General features: G+C 38.7%; 1 protein-coding gene across 1 annotated transcript in view; it reads left to right on the top strand.

Moving 5' to 3' along the window:
• Galntl6 (polypeptide N-acetylgalactosaminyltransferase like 6) overlaps positions 1 to 26,813 on the top strand; it is an 847,322-nt gene that overhangs the window by 779,296 nt on the left and 41,213 nt on the right. The window contains exons 9-10 of the mRNA XM_070016476.1: positions 2,050 to 2,157; positions 18,943 to 19,164. Of these exons, the coding sequence (XP_069872577.1) occupies positions 2,050 to 2,157; positions 18,943 to 19,164 (330 nt within the window). The remainder of the gene's footprint in view (positions 1 to 2,049; positions 2,158 to 18,942; positions 19,165 to 26,813) is intronic.

Raw genomic sequence — 26,813 nt, 5'->3', positions numbered from 1 at the left:
CAACAGGAAGTAATATTAACCTGGCACCATCTAAACACAAATGAATTATGACCTAGCAGTATGCCTTGGTAAAAGTGAACATAGAAATTGGCAAGTCACAACACTTTGTCTCCCACAATAAGATAAGGTGAAATCGTTGGGTGCACCATAAATTTTAGTTACCTGTGTTGGCAGGTCCCTTTATCATGGATTGGAAAATATGCAGTTCTTGTCACTCTTGCTGCATGACAAAAATAATCCAGAAACCCAGTGCATAAAACAACAATTTCATTAATGTTACAGAATCTGTGATTTTCAGATTGAGAAGAGAGAGAGAGCTTGCTTCTGTTCGATCTGGCCTGCAGGCCATTAAAGGTCTGTGAGATCACTTGGTACATGACAAGACAGACACATATGTTTTCCCTCGTGCTTTTCATACAGACTTTCTGCCGGTATTGATAGTTTCATATGGGCCACACATGTTGTGATAAGTATCCAAATAGTCCTTGGCAGAAAATAAAGAGTCTCCATCCATGAAGGAGTCTCTATTGTGACTCCAGTATGGCTTGGAATCATTTTTAGAGAACTCTCCTTTATGTATGTGGCAGCTCTTGCCAGACATCCATGAAAACATCAACTCTTCACCAAGAACCTGCACATAGCCTCTCATGGGGGCCTCAATTTTCTCACAGTGTAATATCCTCAAAGACTCAGATTTCTGACGTGACAGTTGAGAGTGGCCAAAGCAATCCCAGAGGGGACACAGAGAAGCCACACTGCCTTTTATGACCTAGCATTGATCACTTCTGCTGTACTGTACTGGCTTATGAATCCACTAAAATCCACCCAAGGAAGGAGGGCCAAGATTCCCCTCTCAATGGGAGTCTGTCAAAATCATTTGATAATAGAGCATATACAATGAGAAATATTATGATATCCAATTTTGGAAAATAAAATTTCCCAATACAGTATTATAGAATGACTCTGTTTCACTTTTTTGTGCCTTACAGAATAACGACCAGCAAACTATGACTCAATTGCCTATGTTTTTGTAAATAAACTTGGAAATATAGCCAGGCCTATTTGGTAGCAAGGTTGCCTAGCTGCACAAGAGAATACATTATCTGTAAAGGTGAAAGAATTTACTCCCTGACCCTTTACAAAGGTTGTTGTAGGTAGAATGTTGAGGACGTACCTTGGTATTGCAATTCCCATGTTAGATTTCAAATCTCAGCTCTGGAGGTGACTGGTTAGCTGATTTTGAACAAACTATTTGTCCTTTCTAAACTGTCTATATAATTGCGGAAAGAGTAAAGTCTGTCAATGTGTTGTGAGCATTAAGTAAAATAATACATTATCAATGCATATTATATATTAGTATATAAATAGTATATAAATAATGTAATGTATTAATACATAATAAAGTAATATAAAATGACAAAATAAACATTCAGAAATGATAAATGTTTTTATTAAAATTGCCTTAAGCTATCAGCTAAATCAACTGCCAATCCAAGTTAAATGCTTTTCTATGAAGTGTTACCAACTGAAACTTCCATCAGATCAAGGAATCCCATTTCATCTTTAACTGTTCTGCCTACTAAAAATGTCTTTCTTCCAGTAGATTGAAATCTGTCCCTTTATAGCTCTATGCTATCAATCCTGCTACTATCTCCTTAAGGTGTTATAAAGTATCTCTTCCAAATATTCAGTTCTTCAAATATTAGCCAAGGGCTTCTCTGAATTTTAGTTTCTTGTGACCATCTATTCTTTCTAATCCTTCTCCTGAGATGATTTTTATCTTTTGTTTCCAACTTCAATAATTCTCTTAATAAATGCATATAAAACACCCAGAAATTAAAAAGAGCTGGAATATGGTCTGTGGAAATGATATTTTGGTGAACTAGTATGTTGGTTCTATCCTTTTATGAATCTATGTGTTCAAAAAGTTGGTTAAGCCCTTATAATGCAAATTTGTTTAGAAACTTGAACAGATTTTGTGAATCTTGTTAACAATTCCTTCGTGTGTAAAATTCATACTTCTTTTTCATTTACTTTCCTCTCTTGCAGGTGTGGATGTGTGGAGGAGAAATGTTTGATGTTCCATGTTCTAGAGTTGGCCATATCTACAGGAAGTATGTCCCTTACAAAGTTCCATCTGGGACTAGCCTGGCAAGAGTGAGTAACTGCATGAGACAGCATAATCAGTGAACATCTATTCTAACCTAAGCCACAGAAAGTTAGACACTTCAGTGTGTCAGTGAGGGGCTTCATTCACAGTCACATAAATGACAGACAGCAGAGCAGGAGTATAAACTCAAGTCTACAGAATCTATGATCAATTCTCACACACACACACACACACACACACACACACACACACACACACACACACACACTGTGAGTGAAGCATCAATGAGACAGGAGAAGGATGGAGAGTTAAACAGTCTTCTTTTTGTAACGAAGACAAATTTGCTAAACGTTTGTATCCTCAAAGTGCCAAAATTGACCAAGTCTAGATTTATTTTCATTCTTGTTTTGGATAGACATTTGTGGGCCAAATGGCTAGGATGCTTTTCTCTTCTGTCTCTCTGAATATGTTCATGTATAATGGGAAAGATAAGATCCCAGTACTTTCTCCAAACAATCCTGACAATTTCTTTGTTGTCCAATTTACCTTCTTCATTACTGCATCTGTTCTCTTTATGACAATATGTACTGCTACTACATATGTGGAAAATCTAAAAGAAAGGGAAAAAATAATGTCTTACCATATCCCTTCATACCCTTCTTCCCTAAGAGCCAAATCCTGTATTTTGAACAAGCAAATATGGTTTAATTTAGTCATAAGATGGAATGTACTTAAATCCTAAAACAAGAAGAACTCATAAGAAGGTGAAAGATTACACAATTTTGAGCATATATCATGCATCAGCTGTGTGGATAGCATAGCAGTTCAAAATATCTTAAAGATAACACTATTCTGTCACTTACCAACTTTCATTCACTCATATACTCTCCAATCTGTGCCACCAGATGAATCATTCATTTGTAGGCTGGATGGTGGATGTTAGTCTGCAGTCAAAAGTAGAGTGAAAAGCTTGGTGGAGAAAGTTGTGCTGATCTGAAAAAAAAGGTTTATTTTCAAAAAATACAAGTGTTGATATATTTCTGAGAAAGAAATGAAGTACTTTTCAAGGACTGTCAAAATGTAGAGAAAGTTGGGCTGGCACATAAAACATCCTGGGGAAAGGGAGTCTTCATTCAAATGAAAGAAGTCCATAATTCTGAATTTTAATCTTTTCCACTTAAATTTTACTCGAGGGCTCATTTTAATTTTTTTATAAACTGCTAGAGCAATCAGAATGTCATAAATATTGAAGCTCAGCTGTCACTCTAAGGAACACTTTATGATTTTTAAGTAAAAAAGTATATTAAAATGAAAAATAAAGTCTGATATATCATGGGAGAACTTCAACTACCTTGCTACACCCTACATTATTACTAATTCATCAGAAATGATGAGAAGCTGTCAAGGTGCTTGAAATTCTGATCCACACCTGCTTTATAGATATTTTAATCTTTGCAGACTCATTAGGTCATAGAGATGAAGCTGGTTTCTAAACCCCAAAGGCTTGTTTCGGTACTTTGCAAAACTCGTTCAGTTCCTCAGAAAAATGTGTACTTTTTGTTTACCTACTTGTAGACTGATGATTCCATACAACTTCAATCTCTCTGTCTGTCTCTGTCTCTCTCTTTCTCTCTCTCTCTCACACACACACATTCACACATACACACACACACACACACACACACACACACACACACACAATGTATGGCTAGCAAATAATCCATTAAACAGCATGAGATTGTAGAAATAAAACCAAAGAATATTATTCAATACTTTCTCTTTCTCCAGCACTACAATCTGTTTGGAAGAAAAGATTTCCATACAGAACACCTTAGAAGACAATACAAGATAACATATGTCATGGCACTTGTAGAAATGTGGAGGTAGAGGGAGGAGAAAGCCATACCATAGTTGGAAACTTCAGTCCTCCTCACTTGATAAGTTAAAGGACTTAATAAGTTTTAATTAATAAGTTTTAGAGAATACTGGTTCAAAACCCAGAACCAATGACCAATGCCAACTTCTGAGCAAGTTTTCACCCAGCCTCAGTTTATTAAGAATTGAGTAAGAGATGGAGAACAGTTCCCCCATTGCTAAACACATGCTGATGGTAGCACAACAGTAGTCCCAAGAAGAATAACACAACCCATGAGATTTTCCCCCAGAAGAGTTCCCAGACCCCCTGGGAACTGACTGAACAGGACCGTCCTAGAAGCACAGCTGCCCCCTTGAGTGCCAATAGAAGACAAAGTTGGAATCCAATCTTATCCCGGGTCTGTAAGAGACACTACAACATACAGATCTGAAGACTGTAGACTTTTACCTCGCACCCATGACAGAGCATTTATAATTTATTCTTTTTATTCTAAACTTTCACCTTGACTTTTATGGCAACCATTCAAGAACAGATTTTAGATTTTCCCAGTTCCAAGATAATAGATAAAATTAAAGAAGTGAAATCTCTTAAAGGTCAAATTGTACAGGATGCTCCATAGTTCTTGAAAATGTTAAATTCATATTACACAAAATAGAGGTTACATGGTGTATGCATAGTGAATGGTGAATGTAATCTGGAATTACGAATCAAGGTCTGTCTAAGCTGGGAATCTGTGGCTCACACCTCTAATTCTTGCTACTCAGGAAACTGAGACCTAAGGATCATGGTTCAAAACCATCCTGGGCAAGAAATTCTATGAGACTCTGATCTCCAATTAACTAGCCAAAAGAAGCCAGAAGCAGAATTATGGCTCAAGAGCTAGAGCTCCAGCCTTGAGCACTAAAGTTCAGGGACAGCATCCAGGTGCTGAGTTCAAGCCCCAAGACTAGCACCGATGCACGCACACTTGTGTGTCCAAAGTCCACACTCTTGTAAATCCAGTGCCTTACAGAATTAACAGGAGCAGCTGGTACATTCACGGGCAAAACAGAAAGGGCAGGCATAAAGACTTACAAAGCGCTGTGTTTGAACCATAAATGTGCATTGGTGGCAGACTCTGAAGGACCCTTGGTGCAGATACAACATACCCTAGGGAGGTGCTGATAGTTTTTAAACTAGAAATGCCATGAAGAAAGTAGATGAGGGGGAAAGAAACCAACAAGATGTACCAAAGGGGAGAGAGACAACAGAAAGTGACATTTTGAACTCCAGCAACATCCATGAAAGAAAATCTCATCAAAGATCTTTATTGATTTGTTAAACTGTGCAAAGAAGGGAAGGTCAAATGTGACTATGAGGTTTTCATCTTGGCATCTAAGAGAAAACAGTACAGTGGAGAAACAGAGAGGTTAGGAGAAAGGAGATGAGGCTGTGTTTGGTTTAAGATAAGATGAATTCTAAGAAACAGCCTAGCCTAGCCTCTGATAAAGGAGGACATACACAAAAATTCTCCAATAAAAATTCTAGAGCCTACAAAATCTTCTTCCAGAAATTTTTAGCTTAATATATCATATATATGTATATGATATCATACACACACACACACACACACACACACACACACACACACACACACACACACACACACACACACACACACACACAGTGACAGCACTATCCTAGCTCTAGGAATTCAAATGATGGGCCAATCAAACACAAATCATAAATTCTCTTAATTAATAGTGCTTTAATAGAGTCCCCATGGTAACCTGTAATATCACAATGCTAGAATAATATGAAGATAGGAAAGAGTGAAATGAGGACAAACTTATTATGGCATCAGATCTGAAACTTGCATAGTTTGCTTATGTATAAGCTGTGTTCATGTTGATTTGCGTTAGTGCCATGATTAACAGAAGAGGAAGTACATGTCATACAAAGCTAAAACATTTCTTAATACATGGATATATGGCTATTTTATATTCACAGGTTATATTTAATGACCCTATGGGCTACACTAACATGTACAAATTACAAATACGTTCACTTCATGAATTCACTTAAGGCTCTTTGTTAAATGCAATGACCTTTGAAGATTTCCTGTGGTTCTTATACTTCATGTTCATGAAAGCTAAATTTGAGGTCTGAGGGATCTCAAATGGCTGCTTTGATTCTGTGTCAGTTATGAAATATCTCCTTAATATACTTCCCAAGATGACTTTCTTCCATGGACATCTCCCTGATGACAACCAGCTCTCTGAACTTCATAAATCATCTCACATTCATGACACTGATGAGGGTGGAGAGAGGTGGAAAGAAGAGAGGAAAAAATAAGGGCTTCAGGGGGAGAAGACAGACCACCCCAAGTTAATTATGAGCCCTTGGTTGCATGTGGTGTAAAGAATCTCTCTCTCTCTCTTTCTCTCTCTCTCTCTTTCGCTCTGAAGTCTCTAAAAGAGAAAAATACAATACTTCTCCTGCCTCTCTTGTCACCAAAAATAACAAATTGAAAAGACTAGTTTGATATCTGAGAACAAAAACATCCACAAAACTGTAATGGGGGGTGATGAATGGAAAACCTATATTCCCACAAATTGACCTTTCTCCCCTCATGACTATGAATAGGTTTACTCTCATAAAACTGCCCAGCAAATAAGAACTATGGCATGACCATCTTACACGCAGTGACAGCCAGAGCTTATGTCTTGTACTCTTAAAGACTATGGAGTTCAGATACTTTATGTGAAACTATCACTGAGTTCAGGGACATGGTGGCCTTTTGGGAACATGTTCTCAGAAGCAGGAAATGATCAATTTTCCCCCAAGGACTCCACCCTATAAATGCTAAATCTGCTGTACAGAAGCTATCCCTCTGAAAACAATAACCATCTCTAATTTTTCCTGCAATATAACAAAAAAGGCCAATACAGCTTTGCAACACTAGGGGCAAGAACTAAAGATGATTCACATACTGCAATCATGTGGATGCTACTTTTCCCTCTTGGCCACAAAATACATAGAATATCTGCCATCAAAAGAATATAATACCTTTTATTATCTGCATCTTTCTATTTAAAATATCATGGGTGATAATATAATTCTCCCTGTTATCTCCCTAAAAAATAATTCATAATTATTATTATATGACAATAATGATCCAATAGATCATTAAATACCATAAAAGGATAAATGTCATTTCTAGCTTTCATGAATGCTTAGTGCTAGAGACATATTGTCACTAAATGTTTATCGTGTGCTTAGTGTGTGGCAGGTAGAAATGTATATGACATGCTATACATCCTGAACCAGTAGCATTAGGACATCTCTTTGGGTTTTGTTATTTGTCAGTCCTGGGACTTGAACTCTGGGCCTGAGCTCTGTCCCTCAGCTCTTCAACTCAAGGAGGACATCTCTTTGTAGAGTAAGGGGGCTTCACCTTAGGGCATTCCTTTAACTGGGATAAGTTTCTGGTAGGACACCAGCAACAGAGCGCTCATCCACATGCTTCATGTCCCCCCTTTTATACTCTGGGCATTGTAGGCTTGTGTAGACCAAAAACATCAAGGATCTACAACAGATGAAGCAGGAAAACATAAAACTCAATTTGATTTCCCACTCTTTGACCTTCACTTGCTATTTATGTATTTTTCTTGGCTTCACAAATAACCATAGTATAACACATTGTTGTCGTTGTTGTTTTAATTTTTCGGCAGTGTGAGGGTCAAGCATCGAGTTGTCACCACCACTCATAGCTATGGGGGAGAGTAAGAAAAAACTCACTGACAGTTCATATGTAGTGAAAAAATGCATGAAGATATTTCAAAACTGAACAATTTCTTTCAAAGCCTCTTGGAGCTATCCTTCAGTTTCCTATTTATGTGCATATTTTCTGCCCGATAGTATCCCATGGATACTATGTTCTTCCCAACATGAAGCCATTTTTCTCAGTTTAATTCTTTCCAATATTTCTTGATGCTTTCTAAGTTGTAGCTCAGCTATGACTTGTGAATCAATTCTGTCATACTTCCTCATGAGGAAAGCAAAGAATATAACTGAACCAAGTGGTCCCAAGCTGTGGGGAATCCGAACTGGGAGGGGGGAGGGGGGGAAAGGGCTGTCACCAAAGAAACCCACATTTTATATTCGCTTTTCACACCTGCTGTTTACATAGCTGTTTGTGCCTAAGTAAATATAAGATTCAAATTTTAGCCCTTTCTATTTTACATATTTGGTTTGTCAAGATTAATCATTACTTTTACTTTGTCCTTCTTAATGAAATTAAAAAGGGATTTGTTTTCTATTTCTAGTGGTAACCATTTCAGTCTGTTTTGGTGAGTCTTCCTTCTACCTAGAGCATTTGACGCTTCATGTTGTTATTTAGCATTTATATAGCTTATTTCCTCAAAGCATCTGAGAAACAAACTACATGGTGAGCCCTATTTGTGGGCTAAGAGGAATTATAATTGCCTTTTTATCATTATCCCCATTAGAACTGAACATTTTCCCACATTCACAACTCCACTGGAGACTCAGAAATAACAGAAAGCTTGCTTCAACAAAATAGGTCCCTGCTGCTATGAAATTAAGCTCCTGAAATTTAAGCAAATTAAAATATTTTAGCATGCCATAATCTCAGTTACCAAAAATGTAACTCTTGCACTGAGGAAAATGGCTGCTTGCTTCTAACTCTGCCTTGCAGGAGCCCTGCCCCACGATGAAGCCACAGAAGCACCTGATGGGAGAAACTTATATTTCACACTCCACTTCTTCCCATGAGGTGCATGAATACACAAGGACACTGAACTTGAGGTCTCTGCTATTACATTTCCATTTTAATCACCTAATTGCTAATACTTCCTTAGTTCATGGCAAGAACTCCATTCCCAGTGCAACTCTAGCCCCAATGTATCTTCTTTTCTTAGTGCTAGTTGACTTATATAAAATGGTTTATAAACTGAAAAAAATAATCAAACATTAGCTGTGTGGTGGCTGCTGCTCTTAGTGTTCTACTTCTGAACATAGTTTATAAAATTTGACCGACAACTTTCACAAACTACCCATATTTCGAACAGATATTATATTAGAGCAAAGAACCCTACAATGAGTAATCAGAAAGCCACCCATTTTTTTCTTTCTCATTTTTAAACCATAGAGGATCTGCCAACAACCACTGGCATACATAGAGCAACATTATGGTTGTCCCACACTGTCTCCATTGCTCTCCAAAAGAGTCTCAGTACCAGCCCTCTTTCTCTCCTTCTGCTTCTGCTCTTTATTTCCTGTCAAACTACTGAAGAAACAATGCCATGACCATTACTTGTAATGACAGCATAACTTGAGCTTGTGGTACTTCAGTCCTCTGAGTGGCAGAGCCTCTCTGAACCCCGAGTAGACTCAAACAAGGAGGCCAGATCCTCACCATGCAATGTGTGTCCTCAGACTCATTTTTGACAGAGGACTTGTATGCAGAATATATAACGAATTCTCAAAATCCAATAATTCTTCCAAAGTGATGGATAGAGTCCATACTTAGCACAAACAAGATCCTGAGTTCAGTCCCTAGCACCTAAAAAAAGGTTTTTAATAGGCAAAATCTTGAACAGCTATTTCATTAAAGAAAATGCATAAAGGTAAATAACATCTAAAGATGCTTAGCATAGTTAGTTGATGGAGAAATGCAAATTAAAAACATGATGAGACACTTGTTTTTATAATAGAAAAACTGGAAAAGGCTACAATAATATGAGTAAGGGAGGTTAAGGAGTCACTGGAATGATTACCCACTGCTGATGAGATTTCAGTGTAGGTGATAAAATGTAATGGACAGGGGCTGGGAAGGTGGCTCAGTGGTAGAGCGCTTGCCTTGCATGCATGAGGTCTTGGTTTCAATTCCTCAGCACCACATAAGCAGAAAAAACAGAAGTGGTGCTGTGGCAGCCTTAAGCTGAAAAAACTGAGGGACAGTGCCCAGGCCCAGAGTTCAGGCCCCATGACCAACCAAAAAAAGAAAACTATAATGGACATAAATACATGAAACTCCATGGGTGAGCCTCAGAATAACTATGTGAGTGAAAGACACTAGATAAACAAAAAAAAACACATGCTATCTATCTAAAATTCTGAAAATTAACCTATAGATACTGATAGCTGCCACAAAATGGGGTTGGAAGGAGGCAAGAGAAAACATGTAGATGTGAGGAACAGATTATCATTATTTTGATGATGGCTTCACATGCACATATATATCTCACATCTCTATTATTCTATGCATAATTTGTACTGTGTACAAATCTGTATGCTTAAATATGATCAATGTCCAATCTATTAAAACTCCATGAGCATTACAAATATATTACATTTTGTAATGTCACTAAATCATACCAGTAGTTTTTTTGGTTTGTTGGTCATGTATCTAAAGGTCACAAGAAATGTTTTTTTATAAACACTACCATAAATACCCAAAATATTCCGACAAAAATATATAATAGAGATACAAAAAACAAAGAAAAAAAGCCAACCCTGTTAAGACAACCAAAAGCAGATAACCACCTGCAAAGAGCTCACCCGCCTTGAGGGAAAGGGAAGAGGAAATTGCCTGTCAGAGAAGCCTGCTTTGTGGGACTGGATTAGCTTCCTCTCCCTATGCTGAAGGCTTCCCACTGACTTCAAAGAAGTCTCAGATCAGAGAAAAGTAGAGCTCAGCTGAATAATTGTTGTGAGGTTGGGGCTCTCTTAAGGAGATTCTCTTTTGAGCTCTACCCATGATGACATTATCATATTATCAATGAGAAGAGGGCTTTGGGATATGACTACTGAGCCACTAAAGCCCTCTTAAGCATCAAAGAAGAAACAAGATATGCATTCAAATCAAAGCAGAATTTTTAAAATCATCTGATAGTGATGCAATTCCTTGCTGTAGCAGTGACTGTGACAAATAAGAAACTGCTTCTCTGTGAGATTGGGTTTTCTGGCTATCATCAGTTCTGGGAGGAGTGGAGAGAGGGGAGCGCTAAAAAAGATAAGAAAGAGAAATCTATTACTCAGCTCACTGAAATAAAATAGTTTAATATTGACACAAACACAGCATGTGGATTGAGTTCACACCAGTGCACAAGTAAAAATCACAACCCTCACAAAGAAATAAAAGCACACAACTGAGGTGAACTGGCCCAAATAATACAAATTCATGGGACAGCCTGTGGCCAGAGAAATAAGCAAATCACAAATAATACATTGAAAAACAATCTGTATTTTTAGCATAATTGAACAGCAAGGTCTTAAATGCTGCTGGCAAATATATATATATATATATATATATACACATATATATACATTGTATATGTGCTGTATGTATTTATGTACATATATATTTTTATGTATATGTATTACACATATGTATATAATTATATATGTACATATACACATATAAATAGTGAATAGGTTTATATAGTTGCATCAAACAGCAGGAAAATTGGAAGTATCTATTTTTCTTATGTTGCATGCACAATAAAGCTGGACATATCAGAGCTGAATATTCATTCTTAAGAACTGAACTAGAAATTTGATTAAATGTTCCTGGAAAATATCAATTCAAATGGCAGATGAGTATTAGAATTAAGGAAAAATGTAGTGTTTGGTAGTGCAAAGAAAACAAGATTTGAATTCTAAGTGAATCTAAACTTGCTGATAAACATCTGGGAAACATAGAGAAAGCAGAAATAAATACAAATTTGGGCTGAATAGGGGAATATGCTGTAATACATGAGACAGCACCCAAGGGTGCCAAAAAACTGAAGTGCTATATATCACTGCTTTGTATGCATGGAAGGTACACCAATAACACCTTTTATTTCATTTATCATTCACAAAGCATGAAGGTCTGCAACTTTTAAAATGGAGAAACCTTTCACTCTCTTTCTACACCAAAAAATAAACTTATTCCTCAGCATTAGTAGTTGACGTCCTCAAAACTTTTGCATGAACTCCATGCTGGGTGGGTGCTTCCTCGGAAAAGAAAAACCCTCTTAGTTCCAACTCGAATGAGATTAAGTTCTCTCCCTTCAGTCTTCCTTACCCATACAAACTTGAGCCGGGATAAACCCAGTTCAAATATGTGAAGAAAGAGGTATCTGCCTACTTATTTTCAGGCTGAGGTTAACACACACCTAGAAAGCCCATTGTAGGCATGCTGAGCCCTAGCCTCTAGCTACTAATTAGTTTTGCTGTTTTCTTAAGCATTGTGGCTGTCTCCCTGCTCACTTCCCAGATAGACAACCAGCAGGATCCCACATGGTAAAAAGTGAAGAGCAATGGGGTTTCATGCTTCTATTATAGCAGTGCATATTTACAGCTGACTCCTCAGCAGAGACCTGCTTGATATTTCTCTGGTACTATTTCTACAGAAGCAAAACATTCATTGTGCATTGACATTAGCTTATTGACATTAGCATATGCCAGCTTCATTTAAGATTTAAAATGCCTTTGTGAGGCACATATAAGATGCCAATTTTGTCTATTGGGAATAGAGTTGCCAGATTTTGCAAATAAAAGTTCAAGATGCTCAGGTGAGTTTTAGGTAAGCAACAAATAATTTTGGTATTAACAAATGCTATTTGTACATACATTTTTAAATTATTTGTTGATTATCTGACATCCACACTTAACTGAGTACCATGCACTTAATGTGGTCATTCTAATTGGGAGAAATAAGAAAATTGTTGCTTTTATTGTTTGTCTAAAGGACAGAGCACTGAGTCAAAAGAACTAATATAGGCATAGACAGAATACTCAGCTGGTGAATTACAGAATTACAGCTGGTGAATAGGGGTGCTCATATAGGCAGGGGTTTATACAAGAGAATAAATAGGACCTCTGATGCAATGTCTTAAAGAATGGTCAACTCTTATGCAACAAAAGTGTGGGAACGAGCTGGGTGCCAGTGGCTCATGCCCATAATCATGGTTACTCAGGAGGCTGAGATCTAAGGATCATGATTCAAAGCCAGCCCCAGAAGGAAAGTCTGGGAGACTCATTGCCAATTAATCACAGAAAAGGCTGAATGTGGCACATAGAGCACTAGCCTTGAGCAAAAAGGAGCTCAGGGACAAGGTAGTGCCAGATAAATCCAATTCCCTATCCACCACGTGACCAAGATGGTGCCCGCTAGACCCAACCTCCTCATTTCACCAGAAATCCAAGTGGTCAAGTACTGACATTCATGCTGCTCAATCAACTAAGTTTCTGCCAATTCTATAAAATCTTCAGTAGCCAGGCCTTCAGTAGCTCATGCCTGTAATCCCAGTTCAGAAAAAGGCAGAAGTGACACTGTGACTCAAATAGTAGAGCACTAGCCTTGAGCAAAAGAAGCTCAGGGACAGTACCCAGGCTCTGAGTTCAAGCCCTAGGACCAGCAAAAGAAATCTTCAATGAGAGTCTAGACCAAGATGACTTTCTGGAGGGATGTTTCAGAGATGAGGGAAAGGATCTGTGCACCCTATTCAGGTATCTGAAGCACAGGCTAGTAGAGTACCAGCAAGTGCCAGAAGGTGAAAAAGAATCCACAGAAATCTTAAGGTGTACAAACATATAATGAGATGAAAAAAGCACATTCATTTAAAATTTTAAGGACAATATGGTTCAAGCCTGTAATCCCCACTACTCAGAAGCAGATAATCTGGAGGATGTAGTTATGAGTCAATCCAGACCAAAGGGGAAAAAAATTAGTGAGACCCATCTCAACAAATAAGAAGAGTTTCGTAGTTCATTATTATCATCCCAACTACACAGAAAACTGTAAGTAGGAAGGCCATAGTCTGATATAAGCCTAGACAAAAACAAGAGACTTTATCTGGTAAAAAAACACTTTAAATAAATAAATATCAAACAAATAGGAAATCCAGTAAACAACCGGGCTCTGTGTATATAAGACAAGCTCTACAGATACAACCTTTGATAGTTCAGGAAAAATGATTCCATGTATAGATCTCCAAGTCTCCAAACTCTATTCTTTTTCTCTTAATATCTATCTTTTTTGGGTAAATCATCACCTTTCTCAAAATTCATCCAATCTCAGGGTTAGATGGAAAAACTAGAACTCTTTTATTTTTTGCCATCTCTAGCAAGAGATGTTACGGGGATGTCTCCATTTCATGACTCTGCAAGCTGACACAGCTATGAATACTTACGTGAATAAAGCAGTTTTGCATCAGTCCTGTTCCCTCTGTGCATTTCAATGTGCAATATATGCTCCTGTCTAAATACACCTGTGGACCCCAACGTGTGTATGATTACGACTACTTCTTGGAGGGAATGAATTTATTCTACAGTGTATGAAAGACGAACCAACGTCTTCTTGAGACGTTCTTGAGAAGTTCTCTGCATTCCTGTGGTCTTCCCAAAATGAAGCACAGATTCATGATGACAGGAGCAAATGCACCCAGTGGATTGTTATCTCTAGAATGATGACTTTATGCAGCCTGCCACCTAGATCGCCCTTGATCATAACAATTGATATTTTAGAAAATTCCCTGCTGAGAGGAAATTCTCTTCAGAGAACAGAGCACCTGTATGTATTCCAAAATGGTCAGAATGGGTGATCGGGGACAAGACATGTTATTTAATTTTTAAGTGTCGGTGAAAGGGACAAACAAGCAGTTTCAGGTTTGGGGACTAGTAGGCTGTTTCTCTTTTCTCATCTCCTGGAAAACTACAGGAAAGGAATCAAGGATTTGACATTCTGTCTGGTACATGTCCATCATCCTGCTTCTCTCCAATTTGAAAAGGATGTAATAATCAGAGCTAACTGGCAAATCCTCCAGCCCAGCTTCTTTACAGCTTTGCTGGAGTTGACCTTTTTTTTTTTTACTTTTTTTTTTTTTAATTTTATTTTATTTTATTTGAGAACATACTGTACAGAGGGGCTACAATTACATGGGCAGGATAATGCATACATTTCTTACCAAGCATTGCAGCCTCCTCCTTTGTTTACCCTTCACCTCCCTTCCCCGCCTCCCCCCTCCCCCCACCCAATTATACCCCCCTCCCCCCACCCAATTATACCCCCTTCCCCCCCCACACCGACATTGTAAAGCTGGTTTTGACATGACATTTTGTACTTCTCATTGTTGCAACATGGAGTTGACCATTTATCAACCTGCTGCCGTCTACCCTTTTTCTTATTGCTGCCTAATACTTATCATCACTCCTTGAACCTTTCCCAAATGAATCAATAAAATTAATCAGTACCACCAATTCTGTTCAGAAACAAAACAATAAACAAAAATTTACTCTGTGTGTGTGTGTGTGTGTGTGTGTGTGTGTGTGTGTGTGTGTGTGTGTGTGTGTGTGTGTGTGTGTGTGTGTGTGTGTGTGTGTGTGTGTGTGTGTGTGTGTGTAGTTTGCTGGAGATTGAACCCAGTGCCTTGTACATGCTGAATGAGTACTGTACCACTGAGCTACATCTTCAGTATGGCAAATGGTTTAATTTTTTTTTGGTCAGTCATGGAGCTTGAACTCTGGGCTTGGGAGCTGTCCCTGAACTCTTCAGCTCAAGGCGAGCACTCTACCACTTGAGCCACTGTGCCACTTCCAGTTTTCTAGTGGTTTATTGGAGATAAGAATTTCACAGTCTTTCCTGCCTGGGCTGGCTTTGAACTTCAATTCTCAGATCTTAGCCTCCTGAGTAGCTAGCATTACAGGCGTGAGCCACCAGTGCCCAGCTAAATGATTTAATTTTTAATTTTTTTTTCTTTTTCTTTTTCTTTTTTTTTTTTTTTTGCTGGTCGTGGGGCCTGAACTCTGGGCCTGGGCACTGTCCCTCAACTCTTCAGCTCAAGGCAAGCGCTCTACCACTGAGCCACCTTCCCAGCCCTTTTTAATTGTTTTTATTTCACTGCTTCCCTCAATAGACATGTTATAAATGAGTTCACATTCAACTTACAATATGATTGCTTTCTTAATCTTACAATATGATTGCTTAATCTTACAATATGATTGCTTTCTTAATCTAACCACATGCTCAGATGAGCACACAAATATGCTTATAACCAGACAAGAGACACAAAACATACAATTTTTTTGAAAAAATAAATCTAGAGAACTGAGAGGCTAAGACAATAAGCAAGATGCCATAGGCCAAGGGTCCCTTGAACAGTCCTAGCCATAAAGCCAGGAACAGGAACATAAAGACTGGGTTTATAGTGAATTATACCACAAGCATAGAACCGGAGAGATGCAGTATAGTGAAAAAATAGATATTTCTACTTTAGTTTTGTAATAATTGTAGTTCAGGGGGAAAAAACCAGTTGGGATTATACCTAATGTCAACTTTGTTTATAAGGTTGTAATATTATCAACTTATTCTTTAATTCCACCTTTGCATCTTTTTTACTAACTCTAAGAAAAATTGTCTGAGGACAAATTAAAAAGCAAATTGCATTTCCTGTAGAATGCCTGTCAAAATGAAATGTAAATGACAAGGTAGCAAGAACACCACACATTTGGGTTTCCTCTGTGTGTGTGTGTGTGTGTGTGTGTGTGTGTGTGTGTGTGTGTGTGTGTGTGTGTGTGTGTGTGTGTGTGTGTGTGTGTGTGTGTAGCCATCTATCACAGAGCAGAGGCCTGCAGACACTAGTGAGTGGATAATTCAGAATTAGTGGCCAGAGCTAGAATATTCCAAACCTGATCGATTCTGCATATCTGGATTTATTCTGAGTATCTGTCAAGATACACTGAGGGGGCTGTTATTGGTAACATCATTCTGTAACATATTAGTAATCAAACAATGACAAATAATCCCTCAGGAGCCGGTTCTTGCATTGTCAGTGCAAGACACTGGCACTGACACTCTAAGAAAGGAAAAGAAGCCAAGAAATTGGAACAATCATCATGGCTCTTCCTCTCCTTTTGAATCTTGCTATAATGACTGAGAGCTGATTTGAGCCCACCATCAAGCAAAAGTAACCAAGAAATCCATAGACACTGTGGAGCGGGAAAAGGGCAGACAGCAAGCATTCCATCCAGAGACGCTGGAGGCAGAGTATAAAATCCCATTAGGACTAAGATGTCAATAACTGTGACTCCATACCCAGCATACCTCTGGCATGGTTCCAGGTCTGAATTAAAGTTTCCTAGCAATCTTTCTGATTTTCTTAAATATCATTCGGGTTTTTTTTTTTTTCTTTTTACTGTCTTCACTTGAGTCTGGATCTTATTCGAGTTCTCAATCTTCCTGGTCATTTTGTTCTCTATGTGCAAATGAGTCAATGGATGAGGTCAGTGTTCATGCCAACCATGCACTTAAAATAATAAGGAATTGGAACTGGAACTGGAATTGGAAAGATGTTTTCTTGAACCTGAGAGAAATCAGTTTTTAAGACCCCTACCTATGAAAATGAGCTTCCCAGCGGGAAGCAACAACTCTCTCTTCCACTTACCCAGATAGAACTCCAAGGAATGTCAAAGAGCATCTCTTCTCCTTGCATCGCTTCTCAAAGGCCCAAGCAATGGCCACATTTTGTATGGCCAACCCCAATCCTCAGATTCTTCCGTTCTTCCATTGCGCATTATTTATTAATTATTAATAAATAATGTAATAAAAGATCTGGTTTTCATAGTATTTACTATGTTCCAAGTACCATTCAGAAACATTTCCAAACATTACCTTAATATATATATATATATATATATTGGGATTACACTCAGTGCTACAGCTCTTTCTAAGCAAACATTCCACAACTTCAGCCATGCTCTTATAGTTTTGTCGCTGTAGTTTTTCTGATAGGATCTTGCACTTTTTCCCAACCAGTATTAGATCTACCTCTGCCTTCCACAAGATTGCACCATGCCCAGCTTCTTTTGAATAGGATCTCATTTACTTTTGCTTGGGCTAGCTACAAACTGTTATCCTCCTGTCTTTGCCTCCTGAGTAGCTGGGATCAGTAGTTCCCAGATAATCCTACAACATCCCCATGATGTGTGTGTGTGTGTGTGTGTGTGTGTGTGTGTGTGTGTTTGTGAGAGAGAGAGAGAGAGAGAGAGAGAGAGAGAGAGTCAGAGACAGAGACAGAGACAGAGACAGAGACAGAGACAGAGAGAGAGAAAGAGAGAGAGAGAGATGAAGAGAGGCAGGGAGGGAGGGGGGGATAGAAGGAGAGAGAGAGAGAGAGAGAGATGTTAATTTTGTCACTCTCAGATAAACCTAATGTGGATATATATAACTTGCTCAGTTCTAAACTGCCAGGAAGATTGGTGTTCCTTCTTCCTTTCAGTTCACATACCTTCATATCCCTAAAGAATGTGCTTATTTCCCTACCAGCAACTTAAGGCTTCCTTCACCCCCAAAGATCACCTGCGGAGAAGGTGATGCTTCCTTCATCCTCCTTCATAACAAAGTAAATTACTAAACTCAGTTGGCCACACATCACAGTATCACAACACAAGGTTATGAATGCCGTTTTGTCAAGCTATCACAATGTAGTGAGGGAAAAAAAAGAACAGTAGTGTATTTGTCTTTTGTGTCCTTGAATTTCCCTGGCACATGTTTTTCAAAATATTTTTGGCACTTTGATACCTAAAAGGAACCGCCTATTTCTCCTCCTTTCAATTCCTTTGTTCTTTGTGGGGGAAAAAGGAATAGAAACATGGAATAACAGAAGGAAAATGGACGTCATTGTGAGCTGACTCTAACAGTCTCTGATAAATTAAAGGCCACATTGGCAACTGAGCACCATGCCTGAACAGAAAGCGCACACAGCCCCAAGCTGAGCTCACCACACTCCTTATGAAAACCCTCAGTGTTAATAAGCCACCAGCCAGCGTTGCCTGAGGTTGCCTGATTCCTTTCTCTCTTCAATTTCTGTTGAAACTAAAACCACCCCTTTGAGCATATACGCCAATGTTGTTATTGTGTTGTGTTTGTGTTTTGGATTGTTTGGTTTTTTACTTTTCTTCTGTGTAGAATCTGAAGCGGGTAGCTGAGACCTGGATGGATGAGTTTGCAGAATACATCTACCAGCGGCGGCCAGAGTACAGGCACCTGTCCACCGGAGACATCTCCGCCCAGAAAGAACTGCGTAAACAACTCAAGTGCAAAGACTTCAAATGGTTCATGGCTGTGGTGGCCTGGGACGTGCCTAAGTACTACCCTCCAGTGGAGCCCCCACCTGCTGCCTGGGGGGAGGTGAGGAGACCCCCACACACACTCTTAGGGGTTCATCTCTCATAGTGGTGAGAGGGACTGCCAAACCTGGAGCCAAACAAGGTTGATTGAAATCACCTAAGTTGCAAATCACTGAAACTGCAATCATCTCTTGTCAGAAATTGCTAGAATAAAGATTCAGCCTTCAGGGTAGATAGCCACCTCACCCACAGCAATTAACCACTGTGGCTCTTTTTTTAATGCATGTGGAAAATATTTTCACTGGAGATTTGTAAAAACTTTCCACGGGAGCTGATAGAGAACAGAAATATCAGCCATGCTACTATGTAAACACAGGTGAGATCAGCAATTTCTGATCAAAATCCCTCACTGCCTTCCAGGTATACACCTGTGGCTGTTTATGTCTGCAAGGCAGGTGATCTCTGTGGTATGTCTATTTTCCTAGCCAGTGTGTCCTATCCAGAATCATGAAGAAATTCATTATTCTGAATCATGAAGAAATGCATTTCCATAACACAGAGAACTACAGGACACACGGGAGCCATGCGGATTCCTTCTAGAAGCAATAACTCGCCCCATCTTTTAATGATTTCACTTCATACTCTAAATGGAAGTGGCCCAAATTTAGAAGATCTATCTTCTGACATTTAAAAAAAAAAAAGGATTATTGCATTGGTTCCTTTCATTCAAGGCTGCTCATGTCGCCTTTCCCTAACAGAAAAAAAAAATGGGATACAGTGGATTGTTCTAACAATTTAACCTGCTTTGATCAGAAGGTATCAAGGAGAAACTCAGTCTTGGTTGCATTTCTTGGCTCCAGTCCACCAGCCTCACGGTAACCCAGGGCTGACTGGCAGGTGTTTTGAAGAAATCTTTTCATCTTCATCCTAGGTTTTGTAGTTGTATGGGTGTGGAGAGGCACTGTTGGATTAGTGTGCTTGACTAGTGAAGTCCAAAACAGGGGGAACAAAAGGTTACCCTAATTCATGAAATGAGAAACCGGAGTCTCAGGCATTGTTGACATCATTCTTGAGTGAGCTACTCCAGCTCCAAATAGAAAATGTGTCCAGCAAGTCAGATAGCTGATGGATCTCACTGACCACATCCAAAAAGATTCCACTGTCTGCCACGACCTGGAGAGCCCTAGGCATTATGGGGAAAGGGTGCTGGGTTCCATCTCCTCATTCTTGTGTGTGTGCACATGACATTGTCAGCTTCTTTGGTCTCATCCTTTGCACGTTAGACATTTTATTAAAACCTGGCCGAAATATTAGTAACATTTGTCAACCACGTAGAAATTTAGACACTTGGGGCTGGGAAGGTGGCTCAGTGGTAGAGTGCTTGCCTTGTATGCATGAGGTCCTGGGTTCAATTCCTCAGCACCACATAAGCAAAAAGAAAAAAGCCAGAAGTGGTGCTGTGGCTCAAGTGGTAGAGCGCTCGCCTTGAGCTGAAGAGCTGAGGAACAGCGCCCAGGCCCAGAGTTCAGGCCCCACGACCAGACCCCCCTCTCCCAAAAAAAGACAAAGAAATTTAGACACTTGAAAGAGCTTGCTTAACTGAACACATAAAAAGTGGAAAGCACACAATGTTTTAACCTCTAAGTAGAGCATTCTAAAGTTTTTAGGTTCACAGTCTTTTTGTCTAACTTCTATGATGATTTAAATGTTGTCCTAACAAATATCTAAGAAATTCACTTAAACAGTATTATTATTATTTAATGCTGGGTTTAAAAAAATCTCATCAGTCTTTTCCTCCTTAATGTAGAAACATAAATTGTTCCTATTTTCAAAGTATAGCTAGTCATATTTGCCCACATTACCTGACTAACCAATAATTACCTGTATTTATAGGGCTCCTTTGTGGGAAACAGATTTGAAGCTTTCATTCTAGAAAAGACAGAGCCCCTCAGGAACAATCAAAATAAGACCCATCTTAAGGCTCAGTGGGCCATGCCAGTGTGTGTTCCTCTAGTGTGCCTGATTGCTTCATACCGCATGTCGATTGCCTGCTACCTGGAGACATGAATGCGTCTCACTTCTGGTTTAAATAACCAGACTCTGAAAGCAGATTGTTTTAATGAGACAGCTAATTTCTTTTCCCAAAAGCTTCAAGTCAGTAAGAAAATAAAGATCATATTTAGGTTGGAAGAAGGAGAATATGAGGATATATATAGTTTGGGGGTCAGTTGCATTCTGTTACATTAGTTCAGTGAAAATGGAGCTGTCTAGCAAGAATGAAAATATACAATATTGGAAGAAGGAAGAAAAGGAAAGAAATCAACCAGCCACAGGGCTTTTCACTCTTGAATGGTTTTGAAAAGTATTCCTCAGGCAGAGTAGATCTGAGAAGAAAGTAAAGTGTATACATTTAACTCAAGAGGCAAATGAAGAATTTAAATTTGAAATTCAGCTTTGTCTTAACTCAAATAAGGAAATAGAGACTATTTGCTACTTGCATATAACTAATAACTACTTATTTCTTTTGTATTTCTTTTCATGTGGTACTGGGATAGAATTCAGGACCCTGTAATCAGTAGGCAAATCCTCTATCACCTCAAGCACTCTATTATTCCCATACCCCTATTTCCTTATAGTGGATCAAGAATTACTCTACGTATAGAATGGGTCGACATAAACTCTGAAATCGTTCAAATGTTTTCCCTTTCAGAAGCTTCCCCCAAATAGACCTTTGTTTTCTAGTCATTTTAATTTTTAAGTTTGTAGAAACATTGCACAGGTAATATCCAGCTGCCATTTAGCTTCTTTTATTGTTAATATTTTATGTTTCCCACCTGGACTGGAATACTTATCAAGTTAAGTGATTATTATTGGTATAACACTACTCACTGAACTACAGATTCAGAACTATTCAGATCTCAGTGTTTTCCTATTTCCCTTCAGTATCTGAGGGGGCTTTTTAATTTCCTATAAACTTTACAGTAGCTGTTAGGATATGCAAACTTCCCAGATAAGTGCTGCAGGTGAGTTGCTGTCCAGACAGACGCTAGGAAAGGAGTGCTAACGCTGGTTCTTTGCTAGCCATTATGGAAAGGAATCAGAATGCTCCAGCGAGACAAACACAAGAATCCTATATGGGAGGCCCTGTGCCAAGGAGTAGGCCTCTCACCATTTTACACAGTCGTACTTGGAATCAGTTTCCACCTACTACTCTGTGCCAGCCTGATTCTAGGCAAACAATGAAGTGCTTAGGCAATTGTTGGCTCTGATCATTGGCAGCAAGCTTATAGAGGAGCTGTTACAGACCATAACCAGCCCCTCAGCTGCTATGCATCTCCATGACAATCCTGCCAATTACTGTACTCATCCCCTGACCCATCTCCCAGATCTAGTCTCCTATCCTACATTAAGTTTATTCTCCAAACAGTCCCCTTCACACAGCAGCTCATGCCACGATGCCTCCCTTCTAGAGCTTTCAAAGGATACCACCTCTCTGCAGGTGAAAATCAGATGCTAAGTGTTCTAAGCACTAGCGCTCCCTCCAGCCTCATCTCTTAGGTAGTCCTGGTTTACTCTTCTCTAATCGTGCCATTCTTTGCCATTCCTCAACATGGGTGGATTCCATTCCACCTCAGAACATTTGTGCTCATTCCTCCAACTACTAAGAGCCTTCCAACCCCTAAAATTGCCCCTTCTATCACTTCCTTTAGGGGCTCCAAAATGAACACGTGTTTGGTCTAGTGAATCCCAGCTCCCCTTACTAGCTTCCTCCTTAGAATGGAGAAGAAATGAACATCACATCTGATAGAGAAATCATCTCCAGTAGTCATTCTATTCTCTAGGACACAAGAGTGGAGTTGGGGTAGCAATGGCGCCCAAGACTAAATGGGATTTTGAGCCATGGAATAAATATGACATCTCTTAACACCATGCAGGTGGGAGTAATGCACTTCTCCAGGATGCTTTTGGATAGGGTAAGAAGAGTTTCGAAGTGGGAAACTATTCTTAAACCACTCACACATGGCTTGCCTCTTTCTGTGTCAAGATGCTAAATGAAAGAAACTGAATTTCCTATTTTTTTGTACTTCTGAACCCTGCTCTTCTTTAGAATTCATGAATTTGCTAAATTCATTTATCGTACTCCTTTATAGTCTAAAAAGAAGAGTTCTGTGGAATTCTAAATATTATGTGTAAGAGGAATAAAAGATATAAAAGAGACAAAGGTGTCTTTTCTAAACAGTGCCATAAATTCATTTTTAAAACGTGTCTACTTACTGTCCTCATTGTGCCAATCACGACACTTCCACTTGTCATCTTGTGATTGTGCAAAACTTTTTTTAATCTTTATTTTCCAAATTCATCTCAATACAGAACTGCTCTTGCTACTTATTTAAATTCCTTTCCTCAAGAAGAATGTCACTCTGAATTGTGCAATGTTCACAAAGACTGCCACCCTACGTCAGTCCTTCTCTCCTCCTCCTCTTCAGATGGATGCTCTTCTTTCAACCTGCTCACTTCTTCTCTCTGCTAATGTTCTCAGGGTGTGCTGGGCTTTTCAGATTTCTCCATATCAGCTTACGCTGAGGAAAGGTCAATGCTAAGAGGTGTGGGATCTAAAACTCCATCTCAAGACATGATTGGTGCCTCTTTCAAATAGCTTCTGTGAGCCCCTTTGATGTGCATTACAGGGGTAAAAGCCAGTGCTTTTCTGCACAATAAGCTGAGCTCATTGGTGCTCTCTTAGGGGAACCTTTGCCAGCTTCTCTGATACCCCAGACACCTTGTCTTGCAATTGGAAAAGCCACATATATTCTATATATAATAAATATAGTATATATATATATATATATATACTACTATATATAGTATATATATTCTATATATGCTATATGTTATATATATGTTTTATGTGGTATATATGTTATATAATATGTATATTTATATATTGTATAAATATAATATTTATTTATTATATAATATATATAATCAAAACAGATCTTTAAGCACTTATTTGGAGTTGATGTACTATTCTGAGTGTATTAGTCTTGACTTGATCTATCACTTATTTTATCAGAGACAGGCAATGTTGGGCTGCTATGGTAGTTCCTCTCTTTGGAGCTCAACAAAGAGGTTAAGAAAAAAAATGTAAGGGATTAGAGGCATGGCTCTATTGTTAGAGTGCTAGCCACTCAGCAAAAGCATCAGGTACTAAGTTTGAGTCCCAGTCTCGGACCTGAAAGGAAAGACAAATGTATGAACATATAAAGAAGGGCATTCTGCTTTCAAATTTTACTGTGTGGTTTTTCTGAGTTTTCAACAGTTCAGACAAAGCTATAAAGATGAATTTAAAGTGCCTTAAGAATAGAATACTTTCATACCAGATTCCCAAATAAGCAAACTGGTCACCTTAGTGGCCCACTGGCCGCAACATCACCCAAATCATAAAGGGATCAGAAGCACTTGGGAGACAATGTACCTGTTTTTTCTCCTATGTGGTATACAGACCATGCTGATCAAAACTTCTATCTTTTCCCTTTATGTTGTTCTTCTTTAAAATGTATGTACTTGAGTTTGGTATAAATTTCTGCACAGAAGCATATGCTTTCCTGGCTTATGTTACAAAACAAATGAACTTAAAAGTGTACTTATGGCCCTGAATCCAGGCATAGTGGCACACATCTATAATCTCAAGAAGCTGAAGTAAGAGGAGAGAAAGTTTGAAGACAGCCTGGGCTACATAATAAGATCCTGTCTTAAAAACACATATAGGCAAGCAAAAAAAAAAAGTTTGAATTTGTGTGCATATTATAGGGACCCTATGTAGGAAATTCAATGCTTTTTAATGAAAAGCCTTTTATTTCTAAAATGAATTTTTTTTAAAAATCAAAGTAAAAAAATAAAAAAGCAGATTTTTGGACTGGAACATGTGTTGCCAGAAGCCCATGAAACAGCTTTGCAAAAATTGTCAAGAAAGTAAAACAAGAGTCAAAGATTTCATAGCCAGCCAAACTATCATTCAGGCATAGAGACCATCCCAAAACATATAAACATTCAAGAACTAGAAAGATTACTTTTACCAAAACTTTTTCTGAGCCAAGAAACCACAGACATCAACATCGAAACCACAAGCTGTTTGCAGAAGCTTGGCTAAGAGTCTAATAGACATTGGCTGTAAGTACTAAATTTCCATTAGCTACCACATTCTTTTATTCTGCAAACATGAATCGAACTCACTTTGCCACCTATCATGCACACTGTGCAGTGGAATGGGAAAATGCAAAGATGCCTTATAAGTTCTCATCATTCTCCACTTGTTGCTGTCTAGTGCACCTCTCAGTTCTATGGAAACCCCAGGCATGTCTGTTTGCTCATGTTCCAGTTCTGACAATTCCCAGGAATGTTAGAATCAGGCAAGTCATTTTCATCTTTCTTTTCTTATGGTAGTAAAATAAGAATAGTCCCTATATTGTAGAAATGTTGAGGACTGGCTGAAATCATTCCTACACAACTTTCATGTTCACATGTCTGGTGCATAACAAGTACTCAACAGCTATCAGTGTAGCAGTGATAGTACATGTTATAGTGATGCAGTACACACAATCATTTGTATATAAAAATTAATGACTAACAGTGCCTAGGGCATTGTTGTTGTATGTTTTTTATGAGCTCCTAGACTTCTCAAAGAATGAAGAAGTATCAAGACATTCATGTATGTGCATCATTGGCAATGAAAACATAAAGGATTTCTATCTGAAAGAGAAATTACATTGATTCTCCCATATAAAAGTAAAAGTGAGTGAATATTTTCTCCTGAAGAAAACTATGTTTCCCTTTCTTAAAAGGTCCAATTTTAGCCGGGCACCAGTGGCTCATGCCTGTAATCCTAGCTGCTCAGAAGGCTGAGATCTGAGGATTGAGGTTCAAAGCCAGCCCAGGCAGGAAAGTATGTGAGACTCTTATCTCCAATAAACCACTAGAAAATCAGAAGTGGTGCTGTGGCTGAAGTGGTAGAGCACTTGCCTTGAGCTGAAGAGCGCAGGGACAGCGCCCAGGCCCAGAGTGCAAGCCCTATAACCAGCAAAAAAAAAAAAAAAAAAAAAAAAAAAAAAAGGTCCAATTTTTAGCCAAGCATCAGTGGCTCACAGCTGTAATCCTAGCTACTCCAGGAAGCTTAGATCACAATTCAAAGCCAGCCCAGGCAAGAAAGTCTCAGATTCTTATCTCCAATTAACTACCAAAAAGCCAGAAGTGGAGATGTAGCTCAAGTGATAGAGTACCAGCCTTGAGCAAAAAAGTTGAAGAACAGCATCCAGTTTTAGTATTCACACACATACATACAGACATACACAAACAAATTTTCCAGAAAACATGTTAAATAGAACTAGCAAGCTAAATAAAACAAACAGAATATGGAAAAAGACACGATTTTGATTGTGTCATACACACCTATGCCATTCTGGATGAGCAAATGAGAGGTGAACTGGTCAAGTTTTTAATCTACCCAAAAACATATAGCCACTGCTTTTCAAATACTCTTTCCTCTTCCTCTCTCCTCTCCCTCTACCTATCTGTACCCACCTGAATTATAAAAAAGGTTTACAGAAATTAAAAGTACACTGGTTTTACAGCTCATTCAAACATGCCTCTGGCATTCAGAACCTGGTGATAAAGGTAGAAAGCTTTGCCCTGACTACTTGCATTATACAACTC

This window comes from Dipodomys merriami, unplaced genomic scaffold, assembly GCF_024711535.1.
Source record: "Dipodomys merriami isolate MVZ:Mamm:240054 unplaced genomic scaffold, mDipMer1.0.p SCAF_12, whole genome shotgun sequence".
Lineage (NCBI taxonomy): Eukaryota > Metazoa > Chordata > Mammalia > Rodentia > Heteromyidae > Dipodomys > Dipodomys merriami.
Note: the sequence above shows the minus strand (reverse complement) of the source record. Positions and strands in the feature narration are given on the sequence as shown.